Source organism: Osmerus eperlanus, chromosome 21, assembly GCF_963692335.1.
Source record: "Osmerus eperlanus chromosome 21, fOsmEpe2.1, whole genome shotgun sequence".
NCBI lineage: Eukaryota > Metazoa > Chordata > Actinopteri > Osmeriformes > Osmeridae > Osmerus > Osmerus eperlanus.
Window position 1 is genome coordinate 416984 of NC_085038.1, and position 12063 is coordinate 429046.

Consider the following 12063-nt stretch of genomic DNA (forward strand, 5'->3'; position numbering starts at 1 on the left):
TGTGTCTGGTCCCCTGGTCCTGCTGGTGTCTGGTCCTGCTGGTGTGTCTGGTCCCCTGGTCCTGCTGGTGTGTCGTGTCCCCTGGTCCTGCTGGTGTTTCTAGTCCCCTGGTCCTGCTGGTGTTTCTAGTCCCCTGGTCCTGCTGGTGTGTCGTGTCCCCTGGTCCTGCTGGTGTTTCTAGTCCCCTGGTCCTGCTGGTGTTTCTGGTCCCCTGGTCCTGCTGGTGTTTCTGGTCCCCTGGTCCTGCTGGTGTGTCGTGTCCCCTGGTCCTGCTGGTGTGTTGTGTCCCCTGGTCCTGCTGGTGACGTGGTGGGGGATGTGGTCTGTTGGAGCCAGCAGACTACAGGAGAAACGCTCTCAATGCCTCTGAACAGAAGCTGATTAAAGACAGGCTTCACTCAGGCTGTGCATAAACAAGATGGCCAGCTCTCAGACTCTCTGTCTCCTTTGGATTGTTAATCTGTTTTTGCTTGATTGAGAGTGTGTGCAAATGTACTGTGTGTACTTGCATATGAGTGTGTGTGTGTGGGTGTGAGTGATTGTGTTTGTGTGTGTGCATGTGTGTGTGTGTATGTGTAACATACCTGTTCCTCAGTGGATTACCATGTCCCTAGGATTCAGTAATGAGACCAGCTCAGAGGCAGATGGGACATCAGTGTGACTATTTAATAAAGAGCTTAAAGACAACAAGCTAACACACACACCGGCCAACTGCTCTCACTGGGAACCTTTACCCTACTTCTAGTTCTGCTGTCCTCAGCCCAGCATACACACGCTCACACACACACTCTCTCTCACACACACACTTACACACACATTCACTTACTGCACATGTATGTGTATGGTATACCATACACATGCACACTCATAGATCAATCCGAGAACACACGTTGAGCAGTATACCGATCATGTCCTTTGACGAAGGTAATCCGTCAAATATCCATGGATTTCACTTCCATGGATTTGTGGCAATTTAGTTAGTGCTGGTCATAATTTGTCTTGCATTAGTAAATGAGCTTTTCTCTGAGTCGCCGTTGAAGATGCCCTGCAAAATGTCGGTGGGCATTCAATCTTTTAAACACACTGAAGTCTTTCTGACCCCAGGCAACAATGGATTTTTGTGGCTAATTAAGTGAGACTGTTTTCAGAATGCTACAGTGGCACACATCATACGATCTAGATAAACAACTCCCCTCTAGCAGGCTGGCGTTGGCAGTGTGTGTGTGTGGGGGGGGCGGTGGCGGGGTGGGAGATCATAGCGTCCTAACTTAGCGTTTGATGTTGGCCCTGATGATCTCCAGGTGAACAGAGGTGCAGCTAATGAGCTGCTAGTTAGAGCACCTTGTTGCCTCGCTGCCTTTCTGCCTCGCTGCCTCTCTGCCTCGCTGCCTCTTGGCTGGAGGACCAGAGGAAGGCCACCTCAGTGGGGAGGCAGACACACTTCAGGGAAATCCTGGAGCGTGTGTACAAACACTCGAGTCTGGTGAGTGTGTGTGAGAGAGTGTGTGTGTGTTTATGTTTACTCGATAGTGTAAGGTGAATGTGGGTTTGAAGCTGACCAAAGTGGAGCTGTCTGGCTTTTTCCTGATTCCTGTCTCCTCAGAAAGACATCTTTCACCCTTTCCTCTCCACTCCTCTCCTCTTTTACACGTCAGTCTTCAGATCCGCAGGTCTGCCTGCATTCCAGGGGGAGCTGGTCACTCACACACACTCACTCACACACACACACACACACACACACACACACACACACATGGACAAACACTCACAGACCCTCCCTCTTTGCTGTGTGGGGGAGGAGACCCTGGGTCACATGGCCAGCCCCTGACTGGGTCTGGCCCCCAGGGCTGGGCTGGCTGCTGGGGACGGCCCTCAGGGATTAGCCCTCCCCTCCTCAACCCACCCTGCCAATCCCTCAGTCTGCACAGACACACCGGAGAGACATAACTACAGGAGACAGACGGAGAGAGAGAGAGAGAGAGAGAGAGAGACTGAGGAAGAGAGAGAAGGGGAGAGGAAGAGAGAGAAGTGGAGAGGAAGAGAGAAGGGGAGAAAGTAGGAGAGAGACGGGGAAAGGAGGAAAGAGTGAGAGAAGAAGAGAGAGAGTGGGTGAGTTGGCGAGAGAGTGAGAGAGGAGGAGAGATTGAGGCAGGAAGACAGACCTCAGAGTTGTGTCTCTGGGCAGATCAGTCAGACAGATAAAGTGAACAGTAGAGAGTTAGGGGTGGAGGAGAGAAGGGAGAGGTGAAGTCTCACTTCTACCCTGGACAGAGACTCAGAAAGCTAGCCCTGACCTCCTGACCTCCTCCTCCCCCTCAGGATGGGGTCCTGGGAGGCCCTGGGGAACCCCTTCAGAGGACAAGATGTAGGGCTGAAGATGAGGAAGGCTGTGTTCAGGTAGTACAACTAACTAACCAACTTCTCTGCTGATGTGTTTTACTTAGACACCTTTCTGTGTCTGTCCTCAGATCTGTGAGGCTGGGAATGTTGCTCCTGAGTGGCTGGGAGTGTTTCTCCTGAGAGGCTGGGAGTGTTTCTCCTGAGAGGCTGGCAGTGTTTCTCCTGAGAGGCTGGGAGTGTTTCTCTTCTTGTGAGGCTGGGAGTGTTTCTCCCATGAGGCTGGGAGTGTTTCTCCTGAGAGGCTGGGTGTGTTTCTCCTGTGAGGCTTGGAGTGTTTCTCCTGAGAGGCTGGGTGTGTTTCTCCTGAGAGGCTGGCAGTGTTTCCTCCTGAGAGGCTGGGAGTGTTTCTCCTGAGAGGCTGGGAGTGTTTCTCCTGAGAGTGTTTCTTCTGAGAGGCTGGGAGTGTTTCTCCTGAGAGTGTTTCTCCTGAGAGGCTGGGAGTGTTTCTCCTGAGAGGCTGGGAGTGTTTCTCCTGAGAGGCTGGCAGTGTTTCTCCTGAGAGGCTGCGAGTGTTTCTCCTGTGAGGCTGGGAATGTTTCTCCTGAGAGTGTTTCTTCTGAGAGGCTGGGAGTGTTTCTCCTGAGAGTGTTTCTCCTGAGAGGCTGGGAGTGTTTGTCCTTTTCAGGGAGCAGCAGCAGTCCTGTGTTGGACACGGTTCCTCAGTTTAGCAGGATGAGATCATGAGAGCCCTGCTCCGTGAGCTCTGAGTTAGTCCTGAAACACGGCTGTCCGAGGCTGTTGTTATGGCAGGACGTGGGAGATGTTTGGCTGTGCTAACAGCAGCAGCAGATGATGAGCGTGTTGAAGATTTACAGCTCAGCTGGGTCTGCTGTCTGCATGTGAGGAGGGTGGTTGGTTGTTTTCAGTGTCTTGCTCAGGGCCAGATGCTCAGGTTAGCGCCAGGTTAGCTGGGCTAGCGTCAGGTTAGCTGGTTAGCACCATGTTAGCGCCAGGTTGACTGGGTTAGTGCCAGGTTAGCTGGTTAGCGTTTGGCTAGCAGGGTTGGTGAGCTAGCTGGGTTAGAGTTTGTCTAGAAGGGTTAGTGTTTGGCTAGCAGGGTTAGCATCCAGGGGACTAGTGCTGGGCGGCTACCCTAGCCCCCAGGTCATGTGTTCAGCTTTTCAGTGCCACTGCTCTCTCAGCTCTGCACAGTTGCACAGCTGCTAATGTACTCAGGAACAAGCTGGCTGGATGCATCTGTGTTTGGAAATCAGTGCCCTGGGGCTAATCACACACCCTCCACCATCCATCTCCCACCTCCCTCCCCTTCCCTGCCTCACACCCTCCCCCTCCATCCTCCTCCCTCTCTCTCACTCAGCCCAAATAGTTTTAATTTTGAGAAAATCAAAGGAGGCCTCTGGTAGCAGCTGCAGAGCAGGAATGAAGGACTGCTGTTTGTTAACACACTCTGCTGTTTGTTAACACACTGCTGTTTGTTAACACGCTCTGCTGTTTGTTAACACACTCTGCTGTGTGTTAACACTCTGCTGTGTGTTAACACACTCTGCTGTTTGTTAACACACTCTGCTGTTTGTTAACACACTCTGCTGTGTGTTAACACACTCTGCTGTTTGTTAACACACTCTGCTGTTTGTTAACACACACTGCTGTGTGTTAACAAACACTCTGCTGTGTGTTAACACACACTCCGCTGTGTGTTAACACACTCTGCTGTCTTTTTGTATTTTTATATTGTGCATTACTGCAACTTATATTTTATTTTATATTTTATTGTATAGTTTATTTTAATTCTAATTCCACTTAGTATTGCTAGTTATGTACCCTTAGTATAGTTAGTCCTCATATTTAAATTTTAGATTCCTATATGTTTAATGTTTGCACCTTCCTGCCAAAGCAAATTCCTTGTCTGTGCAAACTTTCATGGCGAATAAAACCCATTCTGATTCTGATCTACAGTGTTCAGGAGCAGAGCTGTTTGGGCGCCCCTCTCTCTGATCATAATAATGTAATGGAGTCATTTAGCAGACGCTTTTATCCAGAGACATATAACACTGCTACCTCTTGATCATCTGTCTAATGCTCTAACCGCTGAGCTCCCTCTCTCCACTCTCTCTCCCTGCCGTCCCTGTTGTCTCTCTGCAGCTCACGCTACATCATATTGGCCTGTAACAGGTTTGTGTCATTTATAAGATTCCAAACTTTACGGTCCTGCCTTTCTTGAGCATCAATGACCTCAAGGAGGAGGTTGACTGGAACACGAGTGATGGAGGGGCTGGGATGATTGAGGCGTTGAGCTCGAGGGAGTTTAGTTGAGTTGTGGCTGTTTTAACTTCCACCTGGGATTAAACATGCTTGTTGTGGGGTTTTATAGGCGTAGTAAAGGAGGTCATATTACAGCTGGTGTGAAAGTAGAGCATCCGCTCACACATGGTGGAGGGTTTCCTGTTTGTCGCCAGTCTGCCCGGCAACCGGAGACTGCTGCTGCCGCCTGCCTGCCCCCTGCCTGCCCCCTGCCTGCCCCTGTGGCCGTCTGAGCCAGGACACTCAGTTACAGCAGCACTTAGTGGATGATCCCTGACTAGATGGCTGCAGACATCAATCATGTCCAGACTGGTTGGAGAACAACATTGTAATGCTAGCCCAGTAGAAACGTGCAGGGACCCATTTCCTGCCCTCTGTCACGTGTTTCATCCAGAGAGTTAGAGGTCACCGGTGCACGCTAGTGGTTTTAAGGTCAAAGGTCATTGTAATGCTAGCCCATTATATACGTGCATGAAAGACCCCCCCCCCCCTCCAGCAGGGATCTCAAAGAAGCATTGAAGACAACAGTCACCAGAGAGACGATCTTCTCCTGCCTCCATAGTCACTCCCATCAGCCTATAGCACAATTACCCAGAGTTCTAACTCTCCAGGTTTGGAGGGAAATGAGAAGAGGGTGAGAGGTAGAATAATAACTATGCTTCTGGCTGAGTCAGCAGGCGCAGCAGGATAATGGAATAATATTTAGCCGTCAACTGACAGTCACACGAGAGCTCTCCTGACCCCGAACACACACACACACACACACACACAAGTGTTCTCTACTCCCCAGCCTCTCTCTCTTTGTCATAGTTTAAGACTTTTCTAATTGTACTTTTGTCAGAACTGATTAATGAGGGCTGAGAGGCTGAGAGGCTGGGAGGCTGGCAGGATTGGATAGCTGTCCTAGCATGGATATCTGTCCTAGCATGGTTATCTGTCCTGACATGGTTATCTGTCCTAACATGGATATCTGTCCTGACATGGTTATCTGTCCTGACATGGTTGGCTGTCCTAGCATGGATATCTGTCCTAGCATGGATAGCTGTCGTAGCATGGATAAGTGTCCTAGCATGTGTAAGGCTGGGTGTCAAACCTGCCCCCACCACTCATATGCTAAAGTCTGGAGTTTCTGGACGGTCTCAACTTGATGGCTCTCACACCCCATTCAAGATTTGGGATGATTGTTTGTCCTTGTGTATAAAGGGAATTGTATTGCATTGTTCTGTGGATTCATCTCCTGAGACCTTCTCCTCAGTTCTCTCTTGCAGTCTCTCGCTTGCTCGAAATACAAAATCCCCGATTTCCGGGAGATTGGAGAGCATTTGCGGGCGTCAGGGAGCCGCTATTGAAATGCGGGAGACTCCGGGACCTTCCGGGAGACTTGGGATGTCTGCTCTTGTCCTACTGTCCTAGTCCTTGCTCACCTCTTGCTTTCTCTCTGATTTACAATGATCATGGTAGAGTAGGTAAGATTTAAAGCTTTCATATTGTAACATGTTTGCCTTGTAATTGATTTCATTCATTTGCAATGTTATTCAATGCGTATTTCATTTAACCGTACTTTGACCATTCTTGCTCTGATTTAACCCAAATGAGTCAAATAACTATAATTTCCATTTGTATTGCCATTATTTGGTTCATGCTAATACACTGCTCAGTTTCCCATCTTCCTTTAAACCATAGGGGAATTCGTTTTGGTTGTTTAGCCAATATTTAACCCCCCTCACATGGTTATCTGTCCTAGCATGGTTATCTGTCCTAGCATGGTTATCTGTCCTAGCATGGTTATCTGTCCTAGCATGGTTATCTGTCCTAGCATGGTTATCTGTCCTAGCATGGTTATCTGTCCTAGCATGGTTATCTGTCCTAGCATGGAAAGTGTTAGCAGCACTTAAAGCCTCCTAATCCCTGGGAGTCAATATGACTCTCTGCATGACTTCAACACCTCACACATGACCAGGCAAGCCAATACCAGGCCATGCCAGGTCAGACAGGGAAATTCCTCCTCTCCTCTCTGGTCCGGTCCCCAGCAGTAAACCCTCTCCTGGTTTAGAGCAGCTTAACGGGGGACATATGTGGAGGGTCTTTCTCCTCCTGCCCCCCCCCCCCACCCACCACCTTTCAGACTGAGTCAGGAAGACGCCTTGCAGAAGAGACCGGACGAAGGCCAAAGCATAGAGGGGATGAGATCCATGGGGAGTGATGGAGGGGATGAGAGGGGGTTGGAGTGATCCACACCAGCCAGAGACTAAAGCTGCTGTCTGTCCATGAGAGAGAGCCACTCAGGCTTGTATTATTCTTGACTGGCCTATTTTAGCTCACAGACCCACATACAGTCCAGTGTCTGGGTAATAGCTGCTCTGCCTGCCTGTCTGTCCACATGGAACTCATGGATCTGTGCACAGTGTTTGTAGCGTTTTTCCGAAAAAACTACTTTGTTAAGAGCGCACACAAAACCAACATGGGGTGAGTTCTGATTTGTTAGGAACAATGGAGACCATTCTAGTATTTCTCTCTCTCTCTCCACTCCTCTCTTCTCTCTGTCTAACTGTCTGTCTCTCCCCCTGCATGTCTATCCCCCTCTCCCCCATTTTACTGTGTGTGTGTGTGTGTGTTTGTGTGTGTGTGTGTGCGTGTGTGTGAGTGAATGTGCCAGAATTTACTGCAGTCTTAACTTGAGGTGAGTGTTGGTCAGAAACGTCATAAAGTATGTTTTCATTAGCAGGTCTTTAAAACTTTCACTGGGAGTCTGGAGCATGCCGGATGTTTCTGAGTGCTTAGTGCCGGGAAGCAGATCTCTCCAGGAGGAAGTGCTTAGTAACAGGAAGCAGATCTCTCCAGGAGGTAGTGCTTAGTGACAGGAAGCAGATCTCTCCGGGAGGAAGTGCTTAGTGACAGGAAGCAGATCTCTCCAGGAGGAAGTGCTTAGTGACAGGAAGCAGATCTCTCCGGGAGGAAGTGCTTAGTGACAGGAAGCAGATCTCTCCAGGAGGAAGTGCTTAGTGACAGGAGGCAGATCTCTCCAGGAGGTAATGCTTAGTGACAGGAAGCAGATCTCTCCAGGAAGAAGTGCTTAGTGACAGGAAGCAGATCTCTCCAGGAGGAAGTGCTTAGTGACAGGAAGCAGATCTCACCAGGAGGAAGTGGGCGGACTTGAGATGTCTCCAATGTAGTCAGGTGACCTGCAGCCAGCCCAGTGTAGTCAGGTGACCTGCAGCCAGCCCAATGTAGTCAGGTGACCTGCAGCCAGCCCAATGTAGTCAGGTGACCTGCAGCCAGCCCAATGTAGTCAGGTGACCTGCAGCCAGCCCAATGTGGTGATGAAACACACCTCCCCCTGATGTTGCCCCCCCTCTCTAAGCTGTTTGTTAATCTCACCTGTGGTGAAACATTGATTAGGCCTTGTGCTTTCTGAGTGCTTGTCAAGCTGTTTAAGATTCAGCGTTTGCAGTCGGAGGGTCCAGCAAGCCTGGCGCCTCCCCCTCCCTCCCCCACCTCCCCCGTCCTGAAATGAGCTTCCTCATAGGAGGTCAATCACATCCTCTTTGATTGGAACCATGTTTACATTGATGGCATTGCAAAATGTGTCAATCTTGCTACAGAATGCATTTAAAAATTATCTTAGACAGTTCTTACTTTTTCCCCTAGTTCTGTCAGTATTAGAAATATATGTTTAGGTGTAGGGTAGGAGTTCTCAGGAAGCTTTTCAGGGGGGAGAGTTTAGAATTTACTCTTTAAGTAACTCTGTACTTCCTTTTTATCTTTGTTTTGAATACGTTATTTAATTAGTTATCACGCTCCAAAAGAAAACATGGATGCTTCAAATACCACTGGCTCTTCACTCCTTCCTACTTTGAGGTAAATTACTTGAAGGTGCTTGCTGGAACGTGTAATCAGAGCCCATCAGATGTGCTCATTGGGGGTTAATTGTCCCTGACATTCCTATTTGCAGTGTTCCTTCACACGAGGGAGAATGTGGAGAGAATTAATAGATGGCAAATGCTGAGTCTGGCCTTTTAACGGGACTGGAAGAACACAGCCTGCTCTCTCTGCTGTTTACCGGGAGATTCATGCACCATGATTCATACACCATGATTCATACATCATGATTCATGCACCATGATTCTTACACCATGATTCTTACACCATGATTTATACACCATGATTCATACACCGTGATTTATACACCATGATTTATACACCATGATTTATACAGTATTAACTTGAGCTGAGTTACTGAAACTGAAACACCTTTCATTAAACATATATTTCTTATCAATTTGGAGAGAAAGTTCAACTAGATATGAAAAGTGTTTCAGTAGCCAGATTTATACCTTTCAATTCCAGCTATATAAACAGCTGCTTCAAGGTGTAACCCTAACCCTATATAAACATGTTTCCAGTGAAGCAGTGGATGCACATCTGTCAGTATACTGGTCCTCTGCAGTATAACAGTTAGTTGCCATTTCTGATGACTTTGAGTCCAGTTTGGAGGTTGTTCTGTGCCGCTGAGCCTCGACTGAGGCTGCCTCGACTGCCTCAACTGAGTCTGCCTCGCCTGCCTCGACTGGCTTAGGGGGAGTTGGAGGGGGGGTGTCATCAAAGGACTGTCACCATCCTGCCATTTAGCCATGTGGAGGTCAGAAGGGGTCATACAGGCATGTGGACGTCAGCAGGGGTCATACAGGCATGTGGAGGTCAGCAGGGGTTATCTTCTCTGTGACTTCCTGTCTGCTAACTGGCCTGCCACGGTCTGCTGTCCAAATGTGTTTATGATTTTGTAGTTTTGGAACTCTGCATTTTCACATTTATTGTAGATATAAATGCACCGATCATCTTAAAAGAAGTTGGAACAGTTCCTTTTCTGTGTGTTTGACCTCAACTCTTGTCCTTTTCCAGTAGTACCACAGTCGCTTGGAGCTAGCTAGGTCTGTTGCTATGCAGATCCCAGCTATCAGTGAGAGCGTCCTTGACCTTGTTGCTGGTCTGTCCTCTCTGCTGTCCCATGTCCCTCAGCAGGAAGATTAAGGCCAGTGTGTCACATAAAGGCCTGGCAATCTGCTGCCTCAGGCCTGGCCGCTGAGCCGCTAGCTAGCCCTGATTACAGCACCAGCTCAGTCGGACAGATGGTCCACTAGCAGGAGAGCATCGCTTTAACCACACACCGCTAAAGCCAGCTAGCCACCTAGCTACTCTCCTTTGCTAGCCATAGCAGACACCCAGCTGAAGCCACCTAGCCACACTGCTATGCTAGCCACCGACACACATCTGACGGCAGCAAACCACCTCTCAACTGGGAGTCAGGTGGCTGAGCGGTTAGGGTGTCGGGCTAGTAATCTGAAGGTTACCGGTTTGATTCCCGGTTGTGCAAAACAACGTTGTGTCCTTGGGGAAGGCACTTCACCCTACTTGCCTCGGGGGGAATGTCCCTGTACTTACTGTAAGTCGCTCTGGATAAGAGCGTCTGCTAAATGACTAAATGTAAATGTAAACTGAGAAGTGGTCCCACCAGCCTGTGAAACACACACAGGGAATAATTAATACAACCAGCATTAGCGTAACCAGATGGTATGAGGAGTTTAATATTACCCTGTCATTTATTAAGCTTCAATTGGAACAAAGTAGAAAGTTTCATTGTAAACATCCGGGTCCTCAAAGCAGCTTTCTCCAGCAAGGGCTCCAGACACCCCTCTCTCAGGAGAGCATCTGAAGCACGAGCCGGAAAAACTACCAGGCAATTTGATACAGTTCCATTGACATTCCTCTATCATCTCAACAGTGTCTGTGATGAAAGCACTCCGCTGTCAAAGCTTAGCCATCCTTGCATTGCTCCGTCGTATGATAGTGTTTTTTTCCTGAATGTCACAGTGTTTCTCTGTGTCTATCGCTGGAACACCAGAGCTGAAAGGAGATGTGGAGTGTGTTGACATCAGGTCACAGCCACCCATAGAGCTAGCTATCGTCTCGTGAATCATATCGAAATAGAGATTGCAGCTCCATGCTTTCATGTACTGGTTTATATTGCGTGTGTGTGGAGACCAGCAGTGCATCACCGCATCCATGCAGCATCCAAACCTTCCACCTTTTCCTAACCCAAACCCTCCACCTAACCCAAACCTTCCACCTTCTCCTAACCCAAACCCTCCACCTAACCCTAACCCTCCACCTTCTCCAAACCCAAACCTTCCACCTTCTCCTAACCCTCCACCTAACCCAAACCCTCCACCTTCTCCTAACCCAAACCCTAACCCTAACCCTCCACCTTCTCCAAACCCTAACCCTCCACCTTCTCCAAACCCTAACCCTCCACCTTCTCCTAACCCTAACCCTCCACCTTTCCTAACCCTAACCCTCCACCTTCTCCAAACCCTAACCCTCCACCTTCTACTAACCCTAACCCTCCACCTTCTCCAAACCCTAACCCTCCACCTTCTCCTAACCCTAACCCTCCACCTTCTCCAAACCCTAACCCTCCACCTTCTCCAAACCCTAACCCTCCACCTTCTCCAAACCCTAACCCTCCACCTTCTCCTAACCCTAACCCTCCACCTTCTCCTAACCCTAACCCTCCACCTTCTCCTAACCCTAACCCTCCACCTTCTCCTAACCCTAACCCTCCACCTTCTGTCTCAGGACTCTGACCCAATGTTTTTTCCCTCCCTTGTCCCTGTGTGTGTGTGTGTGTGCGTGTGTGTGCGTGCGTGTGCGTGCGTGGGCGCACGCGTGTGTGTGTGCAGGATGGAAGAGACAGTTCGGACGTTGCTGCAGAATCAGGGGGTGTTGGAGCAGACGGCTGTCGACACGGTGGACATCATGAAGGCTTGCAAGGTAACAACCCCGCTACCCCACCCTGCAATGTAACAACCCTGCTACCCAACCCCGCTGCCCCACCCCGCTGCCCCACCCCGCTGCCCACCCCGCTGCCCCACCCCACTGCCCCACCCCGCTACGCTACCCCACCCTCCATCCTTGAACATTTTGTTGATGCTAACCTGACTCTGGAAAGGTTGGGGTTTTCAGCCCAGCACTCCAGTCCTGTTCCAGCAGTGGGCTGTTTCTACCATCTAGTTGTAGGAGTCGTTATGTCATTAGCACTGTGAGGAGTGTAGAATACAATCCTGATTTAATGACTCAGGAATACATGATTAAGGTTATTAATAAGATTTAATAAGATTGTTCAGAGTACTGTTCATTAGTAATAGATAGCTTTATGATATGAAAAATTATGTCTTTAATCTTCACCAAAGGTATGGCATTAACATTTCCAAACAGTCCAAATGACTTTTTACTCACCTCACCTTGGATCCTCTGATGCAGATATCATCATATATCATCCTTACGATATCACTAAAATGACATTTCCAGGAGATGGTACTTAGGAATGGTTCGCTTGACCCAATG

The 12063-nt window shown here is 49.0% G+C and overlaps 1 protein-coding gene across 1 annotated transcript in view; it reads left to right on the forward strand.

The window, feature by feature from the left end:
- Positions 1-12063, forward strand: part of LOC134007357 (nck-associated protein 5-like) — a 92894-nt gene that overhangs the window by 43013 nt on the left and 37818 nt on the right. Inside the window, exons 6-7 of the mRNA XM_062446772.1 lie at positions 2320-2397; positions 11400-11490. Coding sequence (XP_062302756.1) covers positions 2320-2397; positions 11400-11490 — 169 coding nt within the window. The remainder of the gene's footprint in view (positions 1-2319; positions 2398-11399; positions 11491-12063) is intronic.